The sequence below is a fragment of the Carettochelys insculpta genome, chromosome 5, assembly GCF_033958435.1.
Source record: "Carettochelys insculpta isolate YL-2023 chromosome 5, ASM3395843v1, whole genome shotgun sequence".
NCBI classification, from domain to species: domain Eukaryota; kingdom Metazoa; phylum Chordata; order Testudines; family Carettochelyidae; genus Carettochelys; species Carettochelys insculpta.
This window is the reverse complement of record NC_134141.1, coordinates 16,166,986-16,190,800: the sequence shown is the minus strand read 5'-3', so window position 1 is coordinate 16,190,800 and position 23,815 is coordinate 16,166,986. Positions and strand designations below refer to the sequence as shown.

Sequence of the window (23,815 nt, the reverse complement as noted above, 5' to 3'; positions counted from 1 at the left end):
CTGCATACGTTTTTGTTTCTTAATATCTAATCTTGTTTTTCTTGAACGTTATGCATTGTTAGGCATGCCTATCTATTATCCAGAACATTTGAATATCTAGCAACTTGTATAATAATAAATTAAAAGACAAATTATGGCTCACTGTACATGTAAATACAAGGGATATAAGATGCCAATTAACTCTCTGGTGTAGGATGACCCATTGCTGGTACATACAAAGGAGGGACAGCAGGTTCCACGCAGCCTCTACGTCTGTCCAACAGAAGTCACAGTGGACAGGCAGGGGCAGCACACTGGTTCCATCTTCCTAATATGCTAGCTAGCACAGCTGGCATTGAGCAGGAGGTACCCTGTGCCAACTACTGTGATGGCACAAGTTGCCACAAGCAAAGGTGGTGGTGGCGATGGGGGAAATGAGCGAGGAGGAAAGGAAAGACAAGGGTCCAAATTATACTCTGTGTCCTTGTTTGCTCCTGCAGCAGTGCAACTACCCACACAGGGTCTGTGACTAAACCAAAGTTGATCCCTGAGTTATTTTATTTACTATTACTTTCTAAAGTAATCTGTGCACCTTATTATAAAGTTCTACCTTATTATAATATTATAAGGCCCTGTCCCTCTTCTTCATGTCATTTACCCATAGTTTATCATCTGTCAAATTTAATTTGAAAGCCCCTGGGGACTGTAATGTTATTTGCCTTTAAATGCCTACTGCCCTTAGTAAATACTTTGAACCTATACTTCACAGTATGTTGAAGAGCTGGTGACTAACAGTCTTTTCTACGAGTCTGATTTAGCTACCACATGCAATTTTTAAACTCTTGCCTCTTTGGGCAAAGAATCCTCAAAACCAGTAATTTTATAGATTTATTTCACAAAGAGGAAAAACTACTCCTAAAGGGAATGGACAGTACACAGGAAAAATTAGATTAAAATTCTTGCATTCCCAGAAACAGTTTTCAGCAGAGCTGACCAGCAGCTGGGGCCAACAGTACAGTTCAGCCAGGAGGGGAGCCAAGCCAGTGGCCTGGCGGCCGGGAGCCTGGTGGCCGTGGCCTTCGCCAGCAGCAGATCTGGGACAGCAGCTGGGACCAGCAGCAGAGGCTAGTGGCCAGGAGGGGAGCCTGGCTTGGAGGACCAGCATTGACCTCCCGTTCCAGCAAACTCTCTCCTTCGTGACTGGCTAGGTCCTGAGGGTGCTGGACCAGTATCCAACCTGAATATCATAGGACCTGAGAGCTCTCATAGCCTCAGACCACCTTGTGCTAGGAATTGTACAAACAAAAGACAAACAAACAAACAAACAAACAAACAAACAAAAACCACCTCTGCCCTTACAGCATGCTCACTCTCAGTGAAGACAAGAGACAATGGATACAGACATTATATGAGAGAAGTCATGGTTATAATCCTGGCAGCAACTATATATTTAGGAATATAAAAATGAAGATGATTACATAAATTAGGAAGTTTCAGTTTTCTGGACAGTGGAGAAAATAAATTTAGAAAAACTCAAAACAGCACAATAAAAAAATTGCCTTACCTTGAGCAACCCTTGTACAAAAAGCCCGGACTCATATTTGAAAGAAGACTCATTTCTACAGAGTCTGGAACATTTTCGTTCTGATGGAGTAAGAAATAGACACAATGTCCTCACTATCTGCAATGGAAAAAGCTTTGTAAAAATAGGCAGATGCATAGTAAAGTCTTCATCTTAGAACACAATAAAGATTTCAGTAATGGATGTTCACCACAGATTAAAAAAGAAAATGCTACAATAATGTCAGTTACATACTTCCATCTAAAATATTTACTAAAATTAAAACATGCTTCTCAAGATTATATATTAAAAGAAAAAATGCAGAAGCAATATTAAATGGAACATCCAAGGTGGCAAATTTTAACTGTTTAGAGAGTCAAGAAACTCAAAAGGTTAGGTTACCACAAAAACATCAGCTTTGGCCAGGTTGCACATCCAGTATAATTTTTTATGAGCGTTAATAAGTGCCTACTCAGAAGATGAGAAAAAAGTATGATCCATTCTGAAAGAAGCATAACTGGAAATGGACAATGAGAAGCTGAATGAGACAATGAAAGATCAGTAAATTAGTGATTTGAGTTGTTGGGCAAATGTCTTGTTGAAAAGATGCTCTTGCTGTAGGAACTCTGACAAATAAGGTCTGCCATTAAAGCAGGTTTTTTGCTAGGTGGTTTTACATTTTCAGAAAGACAAATAAAAATGACTAATGTAAACTTCCTGAAGGTATAAGTACATGTTTATTTTAAGCACTTGGCCAAGCTGCATCATTAACAGAAACATAGTTCAAGGAGAGAATATTTAGAAGCACTGGTGTGGTTGTTACACAATATGCTCTTAGCCTCTTCTGAGACATGAATTTTCCAAGCTTCTTTTCTTTTTCTTTAAAATACTACATATGCACAGCATGCAGCTAAGGTGCCCATAATTTTTTGCCAGTAATTCAGGTTTCTTTTCCCACAATAAAGTATATTTTATACATACATGCCCCTGCTCCTACAACCCCAAATTAATGTTGAATAGCCCTGTCAGTAGTTTATGGTTAGAGGGCTCAGTTTTTGTATTTTTTTTCCTCTGTTGAGTCTACTTCTCATTTCCCAATAAGGAAGCTGTTTCAAATTGTTGATCTGATTAAATATGCTCCAAATATTAAGTGGAAAAAAAAAAAAAAGCAACAGCTCTCTACCAATTCATTGATTTTTTTCATGTTTAGAATACACATTTTTCTGAACAATTTATATATAGATTATTTTTTATACTGCTCTAGTGACATTATAGACCAAGTCCCTAGTGTATTGTGCTGGGCACTGTACAAACAAATAACATGACTGTACCAGCCACAAAGTTTACTATAACCATTTCTCTTGGAGTTAGTTTATTATGTATTAGTATAAGTGGCTATTACATATACCCACTTAAGACACTGACTCCCAGAACAAAAAAGAAGTTCCAATATGGACTGCAACCCGATTGTGTTGCGCGCTGAAAAGGCAGACGAATGACAATGCCAACTCTAATAGCCGAGGCAGAGATAGCAATCATGAAATGACGTGTGCCTGAGACCTGAATGTTCTAGGGCTACATGTTACTACAACAGACCCTTGATTTAATGGGCCAATGGGGAGAGAGATACCTGTTAAACCTGGAAGTCCATTAAATACGAGGGTTTATTGCCCACCCTGCCTCCCAGCCTCCCCCAGCCACCTCCCCACCAAAAAAATGCCAGCAACTCACCAGAGCTGGAGCAGCTGCTGGCCTGCCATGCAGCTGGAACTGCTGGGCCCTGCTGTGCGGCTGGAGGACCACTGCCACCAGAGTGGCCACACGCTCCTCCACCAGGCAGAGCGCCATCTGCTTACGGACATGCCCCCAATGTGAGAAGCGCGTAGTGGCTACAGTCCAGGCTGCAGTAGAGGGGTTCAGCAGTGGCAGCTCCAGTGGCTCGGGTAAGTTGCCTTACATTTTTTTTTTGGGGTGGGGTGGGGGCATGAATTAGGATTTTACAGTTCCCGATTAAGCGGACTGGGGAACAATGGAAAGGGTGGGAGAGGAGCTAGGAGACATCTATTGTTCCTGAAGTCTGCTAAATCAAGCTCCGTAAAAACTGCAGTTTACTTTGTACAAAGTCCTTCACACCAGTCTCTCTCTCCACTCTATGATTTAAAAATGTGCAGATTAAAGGGCTCCTTCTGGAGGAACGACAGAGAGGCAATTCTTCTGGAAAACTCAATTTACTGATAGAGAAAGCTTTATTTTTTCCATCGTACAATTCTCACTGTAGGAGATTAACTAGCAGTATTTACATTGTAGCTGAGTGGGATGAAGAATGATGTAACTAAACAGGAATAAAAGGATAGTCCTTCTGACCCACACATCAGACCTATCCAAGAAGATTTGTAAAAATGTGAATGCAACTCCCAGCATCACTTGCTATTTTAAGAGACACAAGGTGAGTAAATTAAGTTTTCTGGTTACACAGAATTCTCCTTCAGTTCTGGATGCCTTTGTGTAGCTTTTTTTCTTTTTCTTTTTTAGGTCTCTTTCACCAACAAAAATGTGTCTAATAAAAAGATACTACCTTATCCACCCTGCCTCTGTAATATCTTGGGACAACACTACAGGCAACAGCCTAACAGGAAACTGGAATATCTGCATAATTGTAACCAATCTGTACATACTAATGCATTCAGAAAGCCATGTAACTAAAAGGGCTTTCTCCATTTCATTTGTTCAAAAAGAGGTGAGCAGGTTTTCCAAAAGTATTATTCTTTTAAATATATAGCTGAAAAGTTAGTACGCTTAAGAAGAAAGAGCTACTTATGGTAAATATGGTTGTTCTGATGGGATGCAGATGTATATTCCATTTAAGTGTGCATGCGCCCAGTGTACCAAAGGTAGGTATATTTTCCCAGCAATTCTTGCAGAGGGGTGGCTTTGTGCCTCATGTCAATAGTCCCTCTCCCAGCTACAAGGAAGTGGCACCACCCAACCCTCCCTGAGTTCCTTTGCATCAGTCTTTTTTCTTCCAAAACAAGCTGGAGGAATCTGCAACCAGTTATTTTTTTCAGGCTAATGGTACAATCAATGAAAAAGCTATCTTTAAAGACAAAAGCATAAAGAGCATTACCCTGACCCTCCTGGCATTCCACCTTAGACCTCTTATGTTAAGATGGCATTCACACAATGCTTCCTATACTTGCTGATCATAAAGCTGTAAGTAGCACAAAGTAAGCATCATTTTGATAAGCTCAGCTCCAAACACTCAACAGCAAATATGTCCAGTCTAGCAATGGACATCTTGCTATTGCCTGACTCAAATTCTGTATGTGTATATCTACACTTTGACTCTTTTATATCTTGCTAAAGCCTAGACCTTGAATGTGTATGCTGACAATGTCACTAACAAATCTGAGTTAATACTATGGTGCTCATTAGACACTGAGTAGACACAATTTGTGATCCAGGAGCACCGCAAGTTTTAGTTTGCAGCTGAGTATTCAAGATGATAAAATTATGCATAGATTCATTTATTTTGACCTGCCAAAATCCAGATGCCATTTATTCATACATACGGCTAACAAAATACCAAAACCAAACCAAAACCTAATCCTAAAACCATAGCCTCATTTTCCATAATTTGATAAGCACAATCAATAAAACTAGTTGCTAAGAATTGCAAGAATACAAAGTGATAATTTTTTTATATTCAGTTAATAATTATTAGTCAACTAATCATACAATTAAAAAGTTCAATAGCAATACTGTGCTACTCCCTCCACCGCCTTCACATAAAATATACTTGTGGGCAATATAAAATTTAACTGCATCTCTAACTTCTCCACACCGGTCACTTTTTATATCGCTGCAGGTAAGCCACCGATGGTCCAAATAGTCACAATCCAATTTTGTGAATTATAAAATGCATTTACCTTGTTCACTTTCTCTGCACTGCTACCTACAACCACAGAGCAACCACAAGTTTGCAAGTGTGAACTGATGGCACTGTAAATTAAAACAAAATACAGATTATCAAATACAACGGACTATTTCAAACCAGGTGCTTCAAGATAATTCTATGCACACGAATGAAAAAACAAAACAAAACAAAAAGTCTTCAAACCGGCTTTACTTTTATTATTACACCTTTGGCTCTTCACAGTATCTAGATTTTGATCTGATGCATTCAAGAATTAGCAACCTGATTTATAAATATTATTATGAAGCCATCCTGTCTAAACTTAATTAAGTTAGTGGAGGGCTAAACCATTTATAGTTTTAGCATCTAAAAGTATAAGGTAAGTTATTTAAGGTAAGTGAAAGTAAAATCATACCTTCAAATTAAGACAACCCGACTCACACTGGCTACATCTACACTAGCCCCAAACTTCGAAATGGCCACACAAGTGGCCATTTCGAAGTTTACTAATGAAGCGCTGAAATGCATATTCAGCGCTTCATTAGCATGTGGGTGGCCGCGGCACTTCGAAATTGACGCGCCTCGCCGCCGTACGGCTCGTCCCGACGGGGCTCCTTTTCGAAAGGACCCCACCTACTTCGAAGTCTCCTTATTCCCATCAGCTGATTGGGAATAAGGGGACTTCAAAGTAGGTGGGGTCCTTTCGAAAAGGAGCCCCGTCGGGACGAGCCGCACGGCGGCGAGGCGCGTCAATTTCGAAGTGCCGTGGCCGCCCGCACGCTAATGAAGCGCTGAATATGCATTTCAGCGCTTCATTAGTAAACTTCGAAATGGCCACTTGTGTGGCCATTTCGAAGTTTGGGGCTAGTGTAGACACAGCCACTGTGATTAAAAAGCTTTCATGGATAAAGGAATATAAGCAACACAATAAGGCTCTTAATTTTGCTTCTTTCAATTACCAACACACATCAAGGGTTTGATCCAAAAGCATATGCTACTTTATATCTCAGTGCAACTCACCCTCCCAAAAACATCAGATTCTAAGGTAGTACACTACACTGAAGAGTTCTTTGTATGAGCAAATACAAAGTTGCACTTTTCAATTCCGTAAGGATCCATGACAGTGCTTAATTTACATGGTCAGGATTATAAGTAATTTTGTCAATTTAAATTTTTATACAATGAAAAATTCTATGCTGAAAATATGGTAAGTTTTAATTTTGAGATGGCAAAAGGCAGGAAACGCCCCTATTCCTCAAGGGCATAATCTGTTCTGTTCATTCCCTGTGAGACATCTAGTGTTGGCCACTTTTGGAGGACAGAATGCTGATCAAGACGGACCTTTGGTCTGACCCAGTATGGCTGTTCTCCTGTATCTTTAAAAGCTAATTTGCCTCAGGATTGAAAATCTAAGTACGTACTTGCAATAAAGGTACTTTATGAGCATTAAATTCTCTGAAACTTCTAGGTATTATAAACATAGTTAATATTTTATTTATGTAGTACAGTACGAGCTTTTTCATCCAGCATCCCCAGGACCAGAGGTCCTGAATAATTAAAATATACCGAATATTTGAGCTGGAGTTGCTGGCCTCCAATCCAGCCACATGAGCTCCTCTTTAGCCCTGCACTTGCCCTAGCACATGCCAGTTAACGAAGCACGCCAGATATCCAACTGTCAGATAACATGGCTTTTACTGTACCATGTTTGGTGCTGTACAACATAGCGATCGTTCTATGATCTAGGGACTAGGTAAATTTGCCAAGCAAAATTACGGACAGATGTTCTGAGAAATGACAGACGATCAAGAGATGCTTCTATGACATACGGGGGGATGTTATGCGATTTCTCGTAACAAGAGACATTTGTGTACTGATTTACTAGTAGTTAAAATGGCAGAATTAAACGTTTTGACTACAGAAAAGTATGCCTGATGTTTATGATTTATCATTCTTTACCTGTGACTTTAACCCATGATTTTGCTTAAACTTCCTATAATATAACCACTACTGTACTTGCTAGTTATGTCTATGCTAGCAACCCCCTTTCGAAAGGGGGATGCTGACGAGACACTTTGGGGTATGCTAATGAGGCATTGCAATGAATATGCAGGGTCTCATTAGCATAATGACAGCCACAGCACTTTGAAAGTGCCACTTTCAATCGCGCATAGCTCGTCTACACAGGGTCCTTTTTGAAAGGACTCTGCATGCTTCGAAGTCCCCTTATTCCGATGAGACACTTCAGGATATGCTAATGAGGTGCTGCAATTAATATGCAGCACCTGATTAGCATAACTGCAGCCACAGCACTTCGAAAGTGCCGCTTTCGATCACAGCTCATCTACATGGGGTCCTTTTCAAAAGGATCCTGCACACTTGGGAATTCCCTTATTTCTACAACCAAATAGGAATACAGGGATTTTGAAGTGTGCAGGGTTGTTTCAAAAAGGACCCCATGTAGACGAGCCATGCGTGATCAAAAGAAGCACTTTTGAAGTGCTGCGGCTGCCATTATGCTAATGAGGTGCTGCATATTCATTGCAGCACCTCATTAGCATATCCCAATGTGTCTCATTAGCATCCACCTTTCAAAAGGGGTGCGCTAGTGTAGACATAGCCACTGTGTTTAGGGGGAAAAAAAAAAAAACCTCAAACCCCTCTGTCTATGTTCCCCTATATGTTTTTAATAGTTTTGAGGCTCTTACACCATTCTGAAACTAATATAACCGTACCAATCAATGCTTTAGATAGACATATCATTACAGTGATAAGGAACAGCTGTCCTATACTCAAACCAAAATGGGCTGATAGATATCAGCACTCAAATTTTCACAGCCATCAATCCATGACTACTCATTTAGAAAGGAAACTATCTTTTATGATATTGCTTAGACTGGCAGCCATATCAAGAAGTGACACCAGTACTAACTTCTCCTTACCCTAATTTGAACCTTAAATACCAGAAGTAAGCCTAAAGAACTGGGTATCTTTAAAAATAACTGACAGATATTGATGTTTGTTTTTGAGCTTTCTTTCCTCTATTTCAATTTGCACATTGACAGGAAGTTATGATATTAGACACCAATTATATAACAAAAGAACACGTTAACATTCCAAAAGTTAGAGCTCTGAAATTATAAAACAAATTATCAACATTCATGCCAAAGTATTAGAAACAAATTCCTGTAGTTCTGAGCAGCATTTTTGCCTATCTGTAAATTTTGATGATCACTAATAAATTTCGTCCTTGGTGTGTTCATGGAGAAATCAACATTTACAATAGAAATCTAATTCTTCCAAGCCTAAACACAGCCAATTAAGAGACATTATCATCACTTATTTTCAAAATGGTTTCACAACAGCATAAAATAGAGAACAAAAGCATACTTGAGGAGAAAACCTTCATGGCAACTGTCCCCAATGTCATCATCATTTAACACTGTGTCACGTATCTGGAGTGCAAAGGAACAAAAAGAAGGTTAAGATAAGGTGGTGTAGTCAGTCACATTAAAACATTTTATTTTGGAATTCTTATTACAGGTAACATATCTAAAGTGAAGACAGAAGACCTCAGTTGCACAATCGTGAGGAGTCAAGCTGGTTTAAGGCCTCACAAAGCCCTTTCTGTTTAAGCCATTAAAACTTCTGACAGAGCTCAAGAAATACTAAGAGACAAAAATAAGTAATTAGATTCTCTCCCCTGCCCCCATTTCAACTATTCCTGATAATTTGTTCCCAGCAGTATATTTTTAGTGCTTCAACCAAAACATTTTCAAGTGACCAAAGTTATTGTGTTTTCTTCCTTTCCAGGAAAGGCCTCTTGCACATTCTAACAGATTGGACCTTAACAACCTCTTCCTCTCAATATTAATTTTATTTGATCAAATTACCCACTTTTCTTTTCTTTCACAAAGGGGTAATACAGGTGGTAGCCAAATGTGCTAAATATTGATCTAAAATTATTGCTACTGCTCAGATATTTATGATAAGCTACTATTAATAAAAACATTGATTAGGACAATTTCCTATGCCAAATAGCTACAAAGCATGACAACTTATGGTACCAATGATTTATTTTACAAAAAGGCAGCACTAAATAAGAGTGGAACAGTTGCTTTCTCTTTAAAATACATCAAACATAAAGAACTTACATCTATTTCTTCTGGAACACTGTGTGATTTCATAGATGAAAGAAGTTCCATTACAGGAATAACTTCTCCTGTTAGCATTGGAATGATGCTTTGCCCCTGTGCAATAAATAATATGTTATAAAATAATAGAATAGCATGGAGTATAGAAAGCTACTAGTAACAGAAATTTGGAACATTAAAAGACTGAACAATTTTAGCTTTTTATTTTATTGGGAGGAGGAGGTAATGGGCAGTGAAAGAGGAAGAAATTGATACATACATTTTTCAATTTTGCTTATCAATAGGCAACTGGAAACAAGCAACTGACTCATTAGCAAGAGTGTTTATAATGAGTTTCAATTATTTTATGTGAAATGTCCAATAAATTTGGCTTGAATTGGATAGGGTAAGTCCAGAGGCAGGTGATTGTATCACAGTATATTAGATTCAATTATTAATAAATATTATATTTCTAAAAAGTAAATGTTTTAAGAGATATAAGATAACACACAGATACAGGCTCATTAGCAAGATTAGCATAGGAATCAAATGATGGATTTCTCTCGTCTTATCCCTTGCAACAAACTCTAGGGTTGAGCTTTCACATTTATTGCTTCAGAAATCAAATTCTTTGTAATCTCAGCCACAAAGTCTATAGCGACTTCTCTCTTGGATAGTTACAAGATAATAGTTATCAAGCACCAGTTTTCTGACCCAACCAAATCCTAGCAAAAAACCTACCCAGAGGAGACAAGGGTAGGGGACTATAAATGTAAGGGAGCTGCTACCTTTGAAGAATATCATGCTCGAGTAAGTGGCCTCCCCATTTCTGAAAGGTAATATTCTTCACAGATTTCCCCTTTACCCATCAAGTGACAGGATACAATTTCCTTCTATTGGGTCAGAGCCTCCGTCATCTTCTCTTTATAAAGATTGCATCCTGTGCATGGATGGTCACTCTGATAGTCCAAACAAACCTCCTGAACCAAAAATAAGCAGTAAAACCGACTTCTACAGTCACCAATTCCAATAATAGATTTGTAATGGTATGCCATATGCATAGATCTGTCACTCTTACCTGATCCTCCATTCTCTCTGTGCTTTCCAAGACAATCTTCTGGAAATGTTCTTGCCTTTCCTGAGCAATAAAAGCAATTAATTTTCATAAAAGTTATAAAACCTATAGCATTTGGCTATAAAATTATGCACATATCAGTCAGCTGATAAACTTTCTTCCTGTAGAGTCATACTTCATTGATTCACATGCTGATGACCAAGGCACAAGAACTGGTGCTTTTTTTGTGGCAAGTACCATCCTCTGGGATCACTCTCTCCCCCCCAGCCCCAAAAAAAAAAAAAAAAAAAAAAAAAGGTACACCTTTATCTGGCCTTAGGGAGGAGGGAAGGCTACAACTAAAACAAACTTTCTTTACTATCTGATCAAGAAAATATCAGCTGGAGCTGTGTCATGGGAAATAAAGATGCTGAATTCAGCTATGTGGATTTTTACATAGTTTTTCACTCCAAAAGGAGTATATTGTTCCATCCTAACAAAACAAGTGAAAAATGTAATCTTTAGGGAGGGGAAAAATATTTGCTTTCAGGAGTGGAATTTGTTTTGTATCTTCAGATACTGGCAGAACTTCAATACATTTACTATTCTAGAATTAAGTATTGCAGACATCCATGGAAACATTAACGTATTTTACCACAGCTGCATCTACATTACAGCAACCTTTCAAAAGAAGTTTCTTTCAAAAGATTGCATCCACACACAAAAAAGTGGATCAAAAGATCAAACCACTCTTTCAAAAGAGCATCCACACTACCCCAACTCTTTCAAAAGAATGGGCCAAAGATCGAAAAATCTGGTGCCATGAGGACGGCTCTTTTGAAAGAAGGGCCCATGGAGTATCTACACATGCTTTTTTTCCAAAAGAATCTTTCGGAAAAAGGGACTCTTCCTCATCTGGGAAAAGATGAAGGCTGCCAGAAAATGGGCCACGTTCTTTTGATTTCAGATCAAAAGAATGCATTTTGTGTGTAGACACTCTGAGTTTTTCCAAAAACGGCCTGACTTTTCAAAAAAAAAAAAAAAAAATTGCTAGTGTAGAGACAGCCCATATGATACACAATAGTCATACCAAAACCTCAGTGAGAACTCTGGTAGTTTTAAGTCATCAGAACCTCAAAAGAACACCATTATTTACAGTTATTCAGCACAAAACTTGGCCCCAATGAATGGCATAGTCAGAACAATATTCTAGGCAATAAAGATTCTGCATGTTCCAGAGACGACATCTTATAGAAGCTGAGAGCTGGCACATCTTTTGAAGGTTTACTCAATAGTCTCCTCTGACTGAGCTACTGAGAGCACATCCTGATGACCCTGTATCATCCTGAGGGCTTTCTGCAGAACAAAGTTTACACAAGTCCTCAGAATATATGAAGAAAGAAACATGCTAGAGTAGATTTCTTCTTCTTGCCAATGACCAAACCTAAATGAATCTGAAGCAAAATGCCTGTGAAAAACAACGGTGCTATACAGACCACTTAAAGGCACATCCTTCCTTGATTTAGGCATCAGTGTGGAAAACTGACTAGCATGGCTTTCTTTCTGTTACTAATCAACTTGCTTGACAAAGATGTTAAGTCTTCATGTAGTTGAAAATGAACAAATTACTGTAATCCTCTCTCTTTTGAAATACTGCCGCTAGAAATTATTGTACAAACATAACATTTCAAACATCTAACTTTGTAAAAGCTAAACAAGATTCTAGAACCATTTGGAATGACTTCTAAACAGTCGCTTTTAGTGGTTCTGCAGCCCATGTGATAATCACGGGGCCATATGGCTAGTATTGGATGTGGCCCACTTAACACATTGTGGGACATATACATGGCCCAGAATGGTAAATAAGTTGAAAACCATTGGCTACATCCATCATTCTAAAACACTGCTCTGCATATAGCTGAATCTGAGTGAATATGCCAGTGCAGGGTGCTATTTCAAATTTGCAGCGAGTTTCTCCCACCTAATACAGTTTGATTGCAACTGCTGATTATTCTATGACATAAATTTTGAAAACCTGGAAGACATGATGTTTGGCAGGAATGCAAACATATGCTGGTGGCATCAATTAGGGCAAGACTTCAAGGCACTTGTTTTTCATTTTAACCTGGCACTTTGGGTTGATTTGTAACAGAATGGATGATGTAGAAATCTCCCTTTTGCTCCGAGAGCCATAGTATTACATTTACACATTTTCCCACTTTAATAATTTATGTTGATTTTTTATATTATTATGTCCAGAAACTATCAGACACTGATATCTAAATTTATAGAAATTGATATTTGTAATCTACATTTTTAGGGCATCTAATACTAAGGTCTCCTTAGTTCAGGCAAGGAACGAGCTGCAAAAGAGATGAGCCCTACTACATACGTTGTAACTGCTCAAGAAAAAACAAACAAACGGGAATAAATAACTTTCTTTTGAGGGTCAGCACTCTGCTGCTGACTAAGCCCATCTGCTTTAAAAACAGACAGTGGGAAAGCAAATATCTAAAGTCAAAGACATTATGGCTGTGGCCACACTTGGCCAAAACTTTGAAATGGCCATAAAAATGACCATTTCGAAGATTACTAATAAGGCACTGAATTGAATATTCAGCGCCTCATTAGCATTAGGACGCTTCTGGCCGCAGCACTTCGAAAGCGCGCAGCTCGGTGTGGCTACACAGAGGTCCTTTTCGGAAGTACCCCGCTCCTTTCAAAATCCGCTTATTCTCCTCTGCTGAGAGGAATAAGGGGAGTTTGAAAGGAGCGGGGTCCTTTCAAAAAGGACCCCCATGTAGCCGCGCCGACCTGCGCGCTTTTGAAAGCAGCGCTTTTGAAGTGCCGCGGCCGGAAGCATCCTAATCCTAATGAGGCGCTGAATATCCAATTCAGTGCCTCATTAGTAATCTTCAAAAATGGTCATTTGCATGGCCACTTCAAAGTTTTGGCCAAGTGTAGCCACAGCCTATAAGTAGTTTTTTCGACACAACAGAACATTGTTCTTTAAGTTCCAGTGCAGCTACAACTCCTTGATTCCATCATGAAACTCTTTAAATCTGTAAAAACAACAAGACCACCTATGGCACCTTATAGACTAACAGATATTTTGGAGCATAAGCGTTTGTGGGCAAAGATCCACTTCATCAGGTGCACGAAGTGGGTCTTTGCCCACGAAAGCTTATGCTCCAAAATATCTGTCTATAACGTGCCACAGGAATTCTTTTTGGTTTTGAAGGTACAGACTAAAATGGCTACCTCTCTGATTTTTAAATCTGCGTATCAGGCAACAAAAACAGAACTGCTTCCAAACTGAAGACTTGCTGAGTTTGATCATTTTTTCTCAAAAAACGTGAAAGCAAGAACCCAAAGCTAAACATCATAAAATGAAAAAAAAGACATCTCTCCATAATCAAAAGATCATGATAAACGTAACTAGCCTATGTTTGTTACACAGCAAGTTTCTAAGCAACATGTCTGAGATTTAGGAGATAGGACTGGGCATAACAAATTTGTGACATTGTCCTCATCTTGAGAAAGTAAGAGTTACATGTCCATTCTTGCTTTAGAAATGACAGAAGTATTAAGACCTGGTGTGCTAGAACACAAATATCCACAGGATGAGCCTATGGAATTACAGGTTGGGTACTCTGACAAAAATGGGAAATTACCTCAAAAATAAAATTAAGTAACTTGACAGTGGTACTCATTTATGAAAAGAGGTTTTTTAATTGTCTAGGTTCTGCCACACAAAATAAAACTAGAATTTCCTCCATTCACTCAGACACTTTATAAAAAAGGCAAAGCTTACCAACTTTTCAATTAAAATTATATACTAGCTATGAAGAATGGGGATTCTCTTGCACAACAGAATTACACTATTATACTTAACTTTTATCTTGTATGAAGATAAAGCAGGTTTCCTCACAAAAAAAAAAAACAACAAAAAAATATTTAGTCCAGAAATGTTTTATAGCAGACCTAGAAACCAAAAAAAAAAGTTAGGGAATCCTGAACACTGTTTGATTAATGAAATTGCCTTTGGTGTTCCAAATGTACCATATTTGCACTAAGAGGGAACTTGCAATTTCTCTAACTAGGCTGATTAAAGATCTTACTAGATTTTTAACGTTTGGTTGCAGTGAAGAACAAACCTACCTTATGCATCCATATTCTTCCTTTCCTTATAATATGTGTTAATCTATCAACACATACTCTGTGAAGAGGAAGGTAGAAGCTAAGTTCACTTTGAGGAAGTATAATCGATAGTCCATAGGTACTTCTGTCCCCGTTCCAGTTTCCATCAAAGATTAAAGACACAATAATTACTCCTTTTTCTGCCAAGACAAAAAATTTCACATCTATTGCTCCACTCTCTGCATTCCTAAGTATTTCACCATTCAATGTGTGATTTGCAAGAAAAGTTATTTCTCCATCACTGAGAAGCATCTGTTCTGTCTTTGGGGCCCATATGTGTCTGACTCTAGGTCCCAGAATATTGTCCCAGTAGGCAAAAGTAGCAGCTAGTAATGGTGAGTCCCCATTCAACGAAATCAACGTCTTGGCAACTGCAGGAGAAGGTGGTGGACAGAGTGCTGACATGACTGCTTCTTAACTGTCACATTCTAGAGATTTTTTCCATAACCTAGAAAAAAAGTTTTCAAAGAGTGAGAGCAGCACTGGTTATTATAGTTTGCCTCTTTTCTTCTTCTTCACGAAACAGATGATAAGTTTTGATTTCAATTCCTAAGCATTTGCATATGGATGAAGTATATAAGTGCACTTTCGACTTAGGTAAAGTTGTGTGTAAAGTCTGTTACATAGCAGTGGGATAATAATATAAAACCTATATTTGATTAGAAAGATCTTGCAGTAAGTCTCTTTTAAGCCTCTATGAGAATATACTAAAACCAAATAGTATAAATCAAATAAACAGCTACAGATAATTTGAGAAGTTATGTATCTATCTTGAATATTTTCATGAAATTCACAAATCAAGCTTGTAGGCCAGATACTTAATTTACAGTGTTTACTTCAAACCAGAAAGCTGTAAATCTTGACTACTGTGTTGTTTTGTAAATGATAATGAGATACATGACAGTTTATAAATGCTATTTAATAAATACATATAATATACACCATTATCAGCAGACAGACTTTGTATGATCTTGGCATATGTTGTTAAAATCACTACTGATTTAGTGAGGAACAACTTCCTCATACAAAAAAAGATTTCTGCTCTGAAAGGACTTATCACTCTCAAACCATTAACTACTCTCTTGAATCATTTATATAGTTATTTATACCTTGCAATTTCTGCATATGAGCAACAATTACTAGCATTATTTAGAATGTACAACTGAAGAAAGCTCTTCCACAGAAGTCAGTTGTTTTATTCAGCTCTGCAGAAATACAAGGGCTTATCCACTTAAAAATAGCACACTTGCTGGCAAGATAAGTTTCAAATGCAGATTTCCTGTAAAGATCTGGAATACCCAGACTCATAGCGATCTGCAAGAGCAGAAGACTACCATGGCTTGGTCATGCGAGAAGAAAGGGTGACGATCATCTTCCCAAAGAAATCCTCATGGGTGAACTGTCATGTGATTTGAGAACAAGAGGAACACCAAAGCTAAGATTCAACAATGCATACAAAAAGATCATGAAAAAATTCAACATCGATCCAAAATCCTGGGAATCTACATCATAAAATCGAAATACGTGGCAACGATTGCTACGACAGGGCACATCATCCTCTAACATTATACGTCAAGCCATGCAAAAGAACTTTGTCTTAGGAGGCAAAACTCTCAGACCACAGAATTCGGAAATGGACTGACGTGGTTATTGCAACTGACCGTGCAAATCCAATATTGGATGGATAAGCCACGAGAGAAGCTGCAGGCTCAAACCCTGCCCACAGATCCTCACTGCCGCTGCTAATCACCGTATCTCAAGATGAAAAGGGACCAGAGTACTTGCTTAAGTATTCTCTGGTCCTGCACAGAGAACCATACAGGCAGATCACATAGCATAATGACAGATGCACAACTTAGTGTCTCACCAGTACCTATCAAAAGCATTGAACTGTAAAATCCTCAAAATGTATGTAATTTTTGGAAACAGAGACTTGTTCATATTTGGACTATATATACATTGGAAATGTGCAAGAGATAAAGCATATATTCCATTGTGACATACCTGCAAGAAAAAGACACCAGCATATTGCAGAGGAAAAACTTAAGAGACTCTGAAATTTAAAATTACTCGCTGCAGAACTTGGATTGAAGGGAAATGGATGTTTTACAAACAGATGTTTTACAAACTAATCAAGTCTCAAAAGTTATATAAAGCTGGTAAACTGTAAACCAGACTTTACTTCACAAATGTTGAAATTATAGAGTTCAATCAATGCCAAGGTATGAGGGCTCACATACTAAAAGTAACTGCGTGGGGAGGGCATGAACAAACCCCTTGCAATGGAGAGGAACTCAAAATAGGAGGATATTAGAAGTGTACCAACAATGACAGTACTAACCCTGTGCATTTATTAAATTACTACTACAAACTTTTCATTGAAAAGGCACAAAGACTCTGAGTTATCCAGGTGCCGACCAATTTTTCTACTATTTTTTCCACCCATGTGCAGAATAAGTTTTGTTATGTGCACTGGGGCATAAGCAAATGCAGATCACCAAGGCCGTTTCTACATGGCATGCTAATACACAGAGCAAAAGATGCTAATGAGGCATGGATGCAAATTCCCCATGCCTCATTAGCATAATGTCATGTGATTTGGAGTCCGGAAGACCATTCCTCAGGACTCCAAAACGCTGTATAGAAGCACGGCCCTGGGGGTGGGCTTCCGGAAGTAAGTCCTTCTTCTGGAGGCCCCTTCTTCCTGAAAATTTTTGGGAAGAAGGGGCCTCCAGAAGGAGAACTTCCTTCCGAAAGCCCACCCCAGGGCCGCAATTCTACATGGTGTTTTGGAGTCCGGAAGAACGGTCTTCTGGACTCCAAATCACATGATGTTATGCTAACAAGGTACGGGGAATCTGCATCCGCACCTCATTAGCATCTTTCACTCCGTGTATTAGCATAAGTGGTCTGTGTAGAAACAACCCAACAGAAAAACATGCTGCTGCCTGACAGAAGCTCTGCTAATCAGCTGGGAAGCACTTGAATCACTCCTGCATGGCTGCCCAGGTGCTCAGCTAACAGGGAACATGGGTGCTGACTAAAGAGAGATAAACAAAGTAAACTTCTTCCTGAACAGCTCTAGTGCTTTCTGGTTTAGTGACTTATGTTCACTTTTGAATATATTTTCCCTCTCAACCTACTCTCTGCAATCAGATCCATTTTAGTTAAGACAAACACTTGGGTGGGCTTATTATCATTACAGCTAGTTTAAAAAAATCTTTAAGTTTTGAAGTTATAGCATTTTTGCACTAAGTTGCATATTAGATAAAATTAGTTGGTCTCTTTTCCTTAGTTTGTCTCCACCTGAAATGCTGCAGCAGCAATCCTACCGCACTTTTAGTGTACACTACCTATGTCAATGGGAAGAACTCTCCAATTAGTGTAGGTAATTTACCTCAAGAGGGGGTGTGAAAAATCCACACAACAATTGACATAGTTATCCAATTTAATTTTCTTAGCTAGATCAGGTCTCTACTGTATCTGGGAATCTCTCCCTCTTTGAGTGAAAATAGGAAGTGAAACTCATTCTAGAATTGTGTTCCATCTTTCCATTCTATGTTCTCTTCCTGTGTTCTGTGCACTTTGCCTTTCAGTTTTCTGAAATTCTTCCTTCAGTTTTCCCAAAATTCTCTCTCTCACAGCCTAAATTTTTTTTTCATTTTCTAACAGGGTAGACTGACAAAGCAATTTAAATCACCAATTTTAATTCTGGTTGTGTTTATATGTAATTTTCCAAAGGCTTTGTCTACATTTCTAAAATTAAAGTGTTACAGCACCAGCAGTTTAAAATGAAAGTGTGGCCATAGCAGGAGGGCTGGGAGAGAGCCCTGTCAGCACTCTATGGAAACCACCTCCACCAAGGGAGTAGCTAACAGTGCTTGAAGGCTATTTACACTAGTGCTTTACTGCATTTTAACTTGCTGTGCTGGAGGAATGGAGAGTGTTTTTTCACACCCACCGAACTTCAGAATTGCAATCCTGACAGGATTTATTACAAAAAAAGGTTTATTCACACTGGCTGGTAACTATTAAAGTCATGGTGATTGTAAACTAAATATAACCTTTGCACTAAACTTGGTGCTTCTTAATGTTAAATGTGTACACATATATCAATTGAAACTTTAAAGGGCACGATCCATAGTCTATGCAGACTGAAGGATGCCTACTACTACTACACATATAGTGTACCTCAGTTAAGCATTTAGTTGGCACAACTTACATTTATTCATATCCTTTTATACATTATTTTGTTAGAAAATAGTGTATGATGCATTTCTTACTTGATTAAATTATCTATTCTAGTGGAAATATAAATTATTTTAAAAATGCTGTTTGTGTATTTAAATGTACTGGATACATAATTATCAAAACGTTTTGCATTTAAAATTAACAACTTTATTAAACAAAGGAATCATGAGCTGTTGGGAAACTGAACTGGCTGTTTCTGTTCACCAGATTCTCCAACATTTTAGAACTAGAAGAGCCCATCTGCTTGAATGGAAAACATTTTTTCAGTTCCCTGAGCTCCCAACTGTTTTTTTTTAATACGCTAATCACAGAGCTAGCTCAACAAATTGATATATTATTATTCTTATACCTGCATTAGCCACTTCTGCATGAAAAAATCTGGTCTGGCAACTTTTGACAGTTCTGTAGTTTGATTTCCTTTAAAGCACAGCAGCAAATACATACCTACACATAAACAACAAGAAGTCCTGTGGCACCTTACAGGCTCACAGATATTTTGGAGCATAAGCTTTCGTGAGCAAAGACCGGCTCCATCAGCTGCACAAATCGAGTCTTTGCCCATGAAAGCTTATGCTCCAAAATATCTGTGAGCCTGTAAGGTGCCACAGGACTTCTTGTTGTTTTTGAAGATACAGACTAACTGGGCTACCCCTGTTATAGAAACTCATATCGCTTTTGTATTTACATGGGAATAGACTGTTAACAATCTGAAGCCTGAACAGACGCTGCCCATTGAGCACTTAACTTGGAGCTGGACGTTTACAAACCGAGCTGCCTTTAAACCAAAACCACAGAGGTAAATAAAAGCCATATTTTTGCTTTCAAGGAGCCTCGCGGCTGAGACGTGCAGCCCCTCCCCCTCCTAAGGGCTTATTTTGACGGGGGGAAATCTGCAGGGCTCCAGCAGGGAAGAAAGGCGTCGCCGAGCACAGAGGAGCAGAGCGGCGAGCACTGTTACAGCGCAGCCTGGGGGCAGACGGAGCCCGCCTCACCGCAGCGTCCAAACCCCAACCACCCGAGACCCCAGCCAGAGGAAGCAAGAAGCTCGCTACCCGGAGAAGGCGGCCGCGCACTGCACCCAGGGGAGCAACGGAGCTGCGCCCCCCGCCTCTGGAATGGCTCATTCCGCCCCCGCCGCTTGCGGCACTTTTCCTCAGGAGCGCACGAGCCCTGTCACAGCTGGGGAAACTGAGGCACGAGCGGGGAGTGTGTGGGGGGGGCGCAAGATAAGCCGGCAGCGGACCCAGGCACAGACCCCAGGTTTTCCCGAGCCCGCACGGCCTCCCTGTAACACCGCTCACCGCCCCCACCACAGCCGCCCCCCTCAGGCTGCCTGCGCACCCCACCGCTACTCCCGCAGCCTCACCTGCGCAGCCGCACTCCCCTCGGCCCGCCGCGGGGAGCGCAGAAACAGGCCCGGCTCGCCTCAGGCAGAAGCCCTGGCGCATGCGCCTCAGCCGCCGCCGCTGTGGCTCAGTGTACGTGAGCCTGCGCGCTGCTGCCCGCGGCGCAAAGGAAGGAGACGCGCCTGCGGCGGGCGGGTGACGTCAGGGGACAGCTGTGATTTTGCAAACTCTCAGCTTTCGGAAAGGAGCGTGGGGCGCTGCCCTCTTTCAACACACACTGTGTGTGTGTGAGTCTCTCCCGTTCTCACCCCTCCTTCAGCTTCCCGGTCAGCCTCCCTTCCAAGAGCACACTGTCCCCTGCCTTGATCTGCTGTTTAAAAGGCTTCCCGGGAGCGCTGGAGAACGGGTGGGGCGGGCTCTTGAAACAGCAGGATGAAGAGTTCTCTGGGACTGCTGGAGAGTGCCTTGGGCGGGCTTCTTAAACAGCTCGAAACTGCTGTTTAAAGAGCTGCTTGGCATAGCTGCTCAACGTGGTAGGGCAGGCTCGTCAAACGGCACAGACGTATTATTTAGAGACCTAGACGCCTGCCTCCGCTCTGTCGGGGATGCTAGCCACAGTTGTCTCTTACGTTTAGATTGTCATTTCTTTGACTGTGTTTGCATGGTGCTTATTCTCCTTCTTCACTCCTCACCAGTGGTACCAAGTTTCCTCCCTTGGAGGGTATAATACTCTATCCCAGTGGTTCCTAATCTTTTCATTCCTGCGGACCCCCAATAACCCATTTTTACCAGGACAGTCCCTTATTTAACTTGTCTTACAAGCATTCCAACTGTTCAAATGAAATGAGCAAATTGTCCCATATTTTGCAGGACTCCTGTATCTCCACCCCCAGTCTCTTGGAGCAGGGGAACCCCCAATGCCGGGGAGCTCTTCTGCGGGGCAGCTGCTCTGTTCCCCTGTGCCTCCGGGCAGGAGCGCCAGCTGCAAGGGAGCTCCTCCATGGGGCATCTGCCCCGTTCCCTGCAACCCCATCATGACAGCCCCCACTGCTGGCAAGCTCCACCATGGGATGTGTGCCTCATTCCTTGGTGCCCCACTGCTGGGGAGCCACTCCTTGGGGCAGCCACCCTGTGCCCCAGCACAGCAGCCCCTGCTGCCAGGGATCTGTGCCGTGGGGCAGATGCTGCATTTTCTGGTCCCCCTGCTGGGACTCTGCACAACCCCTGTTCTCAGTGCCCCACTGCCAGGAGGTTGTGGAGCCCCCATCCTCTGCTTCCCTCCCCCCCATTGGGAGTCTGTGGAGCCCCCATCCCTGGTCCCTCACTAGGGGGCAGCAACCCCCAGCACCAAGGAACCTTGACATGGGACAGCAGCCGAGCCCCACATCCTTGGAGGCCAGTGTCCTGTATTTGCCACAGGGCAATAGGGTCACCTTACTTAAAGTCATTAAGGGTCACTACTTGCCTCCTGGAGTTTTGTTAGTGGGGTCATGAATCACATTTTTTGAGTGCAATCCCCTGTAATCCTATGAAGCCTTTCCTACAAGGTGCTTGTTTTAAGGCTTTATGTGCTAGTATGATACAAATATAAAGACACAGTCACTGCCACACTGTCAAAACTCGTAACTGTCCTAACAGTGCATTTTTATATGATGTCTCTGTACTCCATTTTGACCTGTTAAAGAATAAGATTATCTGGTGTCCATAACAAAGAAGGATAGACATTTTATTTTCAATTATAAAGTGATAATCCTTTAATGACTCCAGGGACTAAATCTGTAAAACAAAACAAAACCAAAACAGGCACAACAAACAACAAGAATGAACAAAATTGTCACAAGAGTTGTGAACACTATGATGCACACCTTGGCTTGAAGATTTTATAATCTGAATTGACAAGACAACGGGGTCCATTTCACAGCTGAGACACAGGCAGGTAGTCGCTACTGCTGAAAAGTGTCCAGGGGTCTGGATGCTTTTGCCTGGTTTAAGAGACTTACCTATATGCAAAAGGAAATTTAAGGCAAAGGAATGGTACAAAATAATCCTTCTCAAACTTCCTTTAAAAATATAAATCCAGTTTCATAAACATTTAATGTATTATGGTATTACACAACCTTTTACCATACTCTGGCAAGAAGCAAATCTCTAAACATGGATTTTATACCATTTAAAAATGGTGCTTTTATTATAATATAGCCCTATGTTAGATTGTCAACTAATAGAACATTTTTAACTAAACATCACTCAGAAAAGCTATATACATATTCATTCTATATTAATTATGTGTACTTACAGAATTGTATTATCATTTTATAAAAGGTAAAATTTCAATTAAAATTCACCAAATATATATATACACACACACACACCTTTCCTTTGAAAAGTGGGACTAGTCACAAAACCAACTAATCATGATAAAAGTAGATGAAATTTAAATTGCTATGGTTAAACTAAAAATCAATCTCTAAACACAAAACTAACAAACAGGCTCAGCACCTATGGCTACAGTGGAGTTGAACTGCTTACGTCAGGTCTAAATTTGACATTTCATATATTTTTAAAATTCCTTATGCTAGTTACTAATGTCCTCAATTATTACGTTTGAAAGCATATGTTTATTTGTTTATTGTTTACATTTCACTTTTTGTACAGCAAAAGTAGATTTCTACTTTTTCCTACTTCTAAAGTGTGAGCCAAATAGTAAACTCTGTAAGCTGGCAACTTAATAGGAAATGTGACTCTAGCACCATTCAGCCTTAGAGAAGCCGCAGAGTGATAAAGAAGGCACGGTGTTGTAGGAGGGAGTTAGAGGACCTAAATTCTATTATCGTTTGTGACACTGAGTTATATGACCTGGCGCAAGTAATTTAATACAATGGTGAAACACTCTCATCCAGCACCCTTGGGACCTGACTGGTGCCAAACAAGAGAATTTGCTGGACCATGGGAGGTTAATATTTTCTAGCAGCACTACCACCACTTCCCCTGCTCACTGGACTTTTAAAAGTAATTTAGAGGTAAATAACAGCACAGAACACTGAGAGCCAGGATCAGTGTCTGTAAACAAACTTTATAGGATCACAAGAAACTTGACCACACCCATGATAAGTGGTTGTCTGGCTAACTAAAATTATGTCGGATTACGGATATTGCCGGGTAACAGAGTTCTGGATTAGAGAAATTCATCCTGTAGCTCTGCGGCTCAGTTTTCCCAACAATAAAAGGGGAATGTGCTTTGAATGCTATGGATGAAAACTATGAATATTAATTATTTTTAAAATAAGTAGGATATGTTATCTTTTAATATGTATTGCTGTTTTGATGCCAAACAGTGTAGTTCACTTCTGTGGCAGCAACTTTGCCCTTTGCCTTTTT

General features: G+C 40.1%; 1 protein-coding gene across 4 annotated transcripts in view; it reads right to left on the bottom strand.

The window, feature by feature from the left end:
- Positions 1 to 20,544, bottom strand: part of C9orf72 (C9orf72-SMCR8 complex subunit) — a 54,098-nt gene extending 33,554 nt beyond the window's left edge. For all 4 annotated transcript variants that reach the window (XR_012645628.1, XM_074994701.1, XM_074994702.1 and 1 more), the window contains exons 1-7: positions 20,458 to 20,544; positions 14,802 to 15,288; positions 10,665 to 10,724; positions 9,608 to 9,703; positions 8,844 to 8,908; positions 5,467 to 5,539; positions 1,544 to 1,660 (exon numbers count right to left, since the gene is read on the bottom strand). Coding sequence is in view for 3 of the 4 variants with exons in the window: in XM_074994701.1 (XP_074850802.1) it covers positions 1,544 to 1,660; positions 5,467 to 5,539; positions 8,844 to 8,908; positions 9,608 to 9,703; positions 10,665 to 10,724; positions 14,802 to 15,245 (855 nt within the window). In the remaining variant the exon portion in view is untranslated. The remainder of the gene's footprint in view (positions 1 to 1,543; positions 1,661 to 5,466; positions 5,540 to 8,843; positions 8,909 to 9,607; positions 9,704 to 10,664; positions 10,725 to 14,801; positions 15,289 to 20,457) is intronic.
- Between the last annotated feature and the right edge of the window lie 3,271 nt (positions 20,545 to 23,815).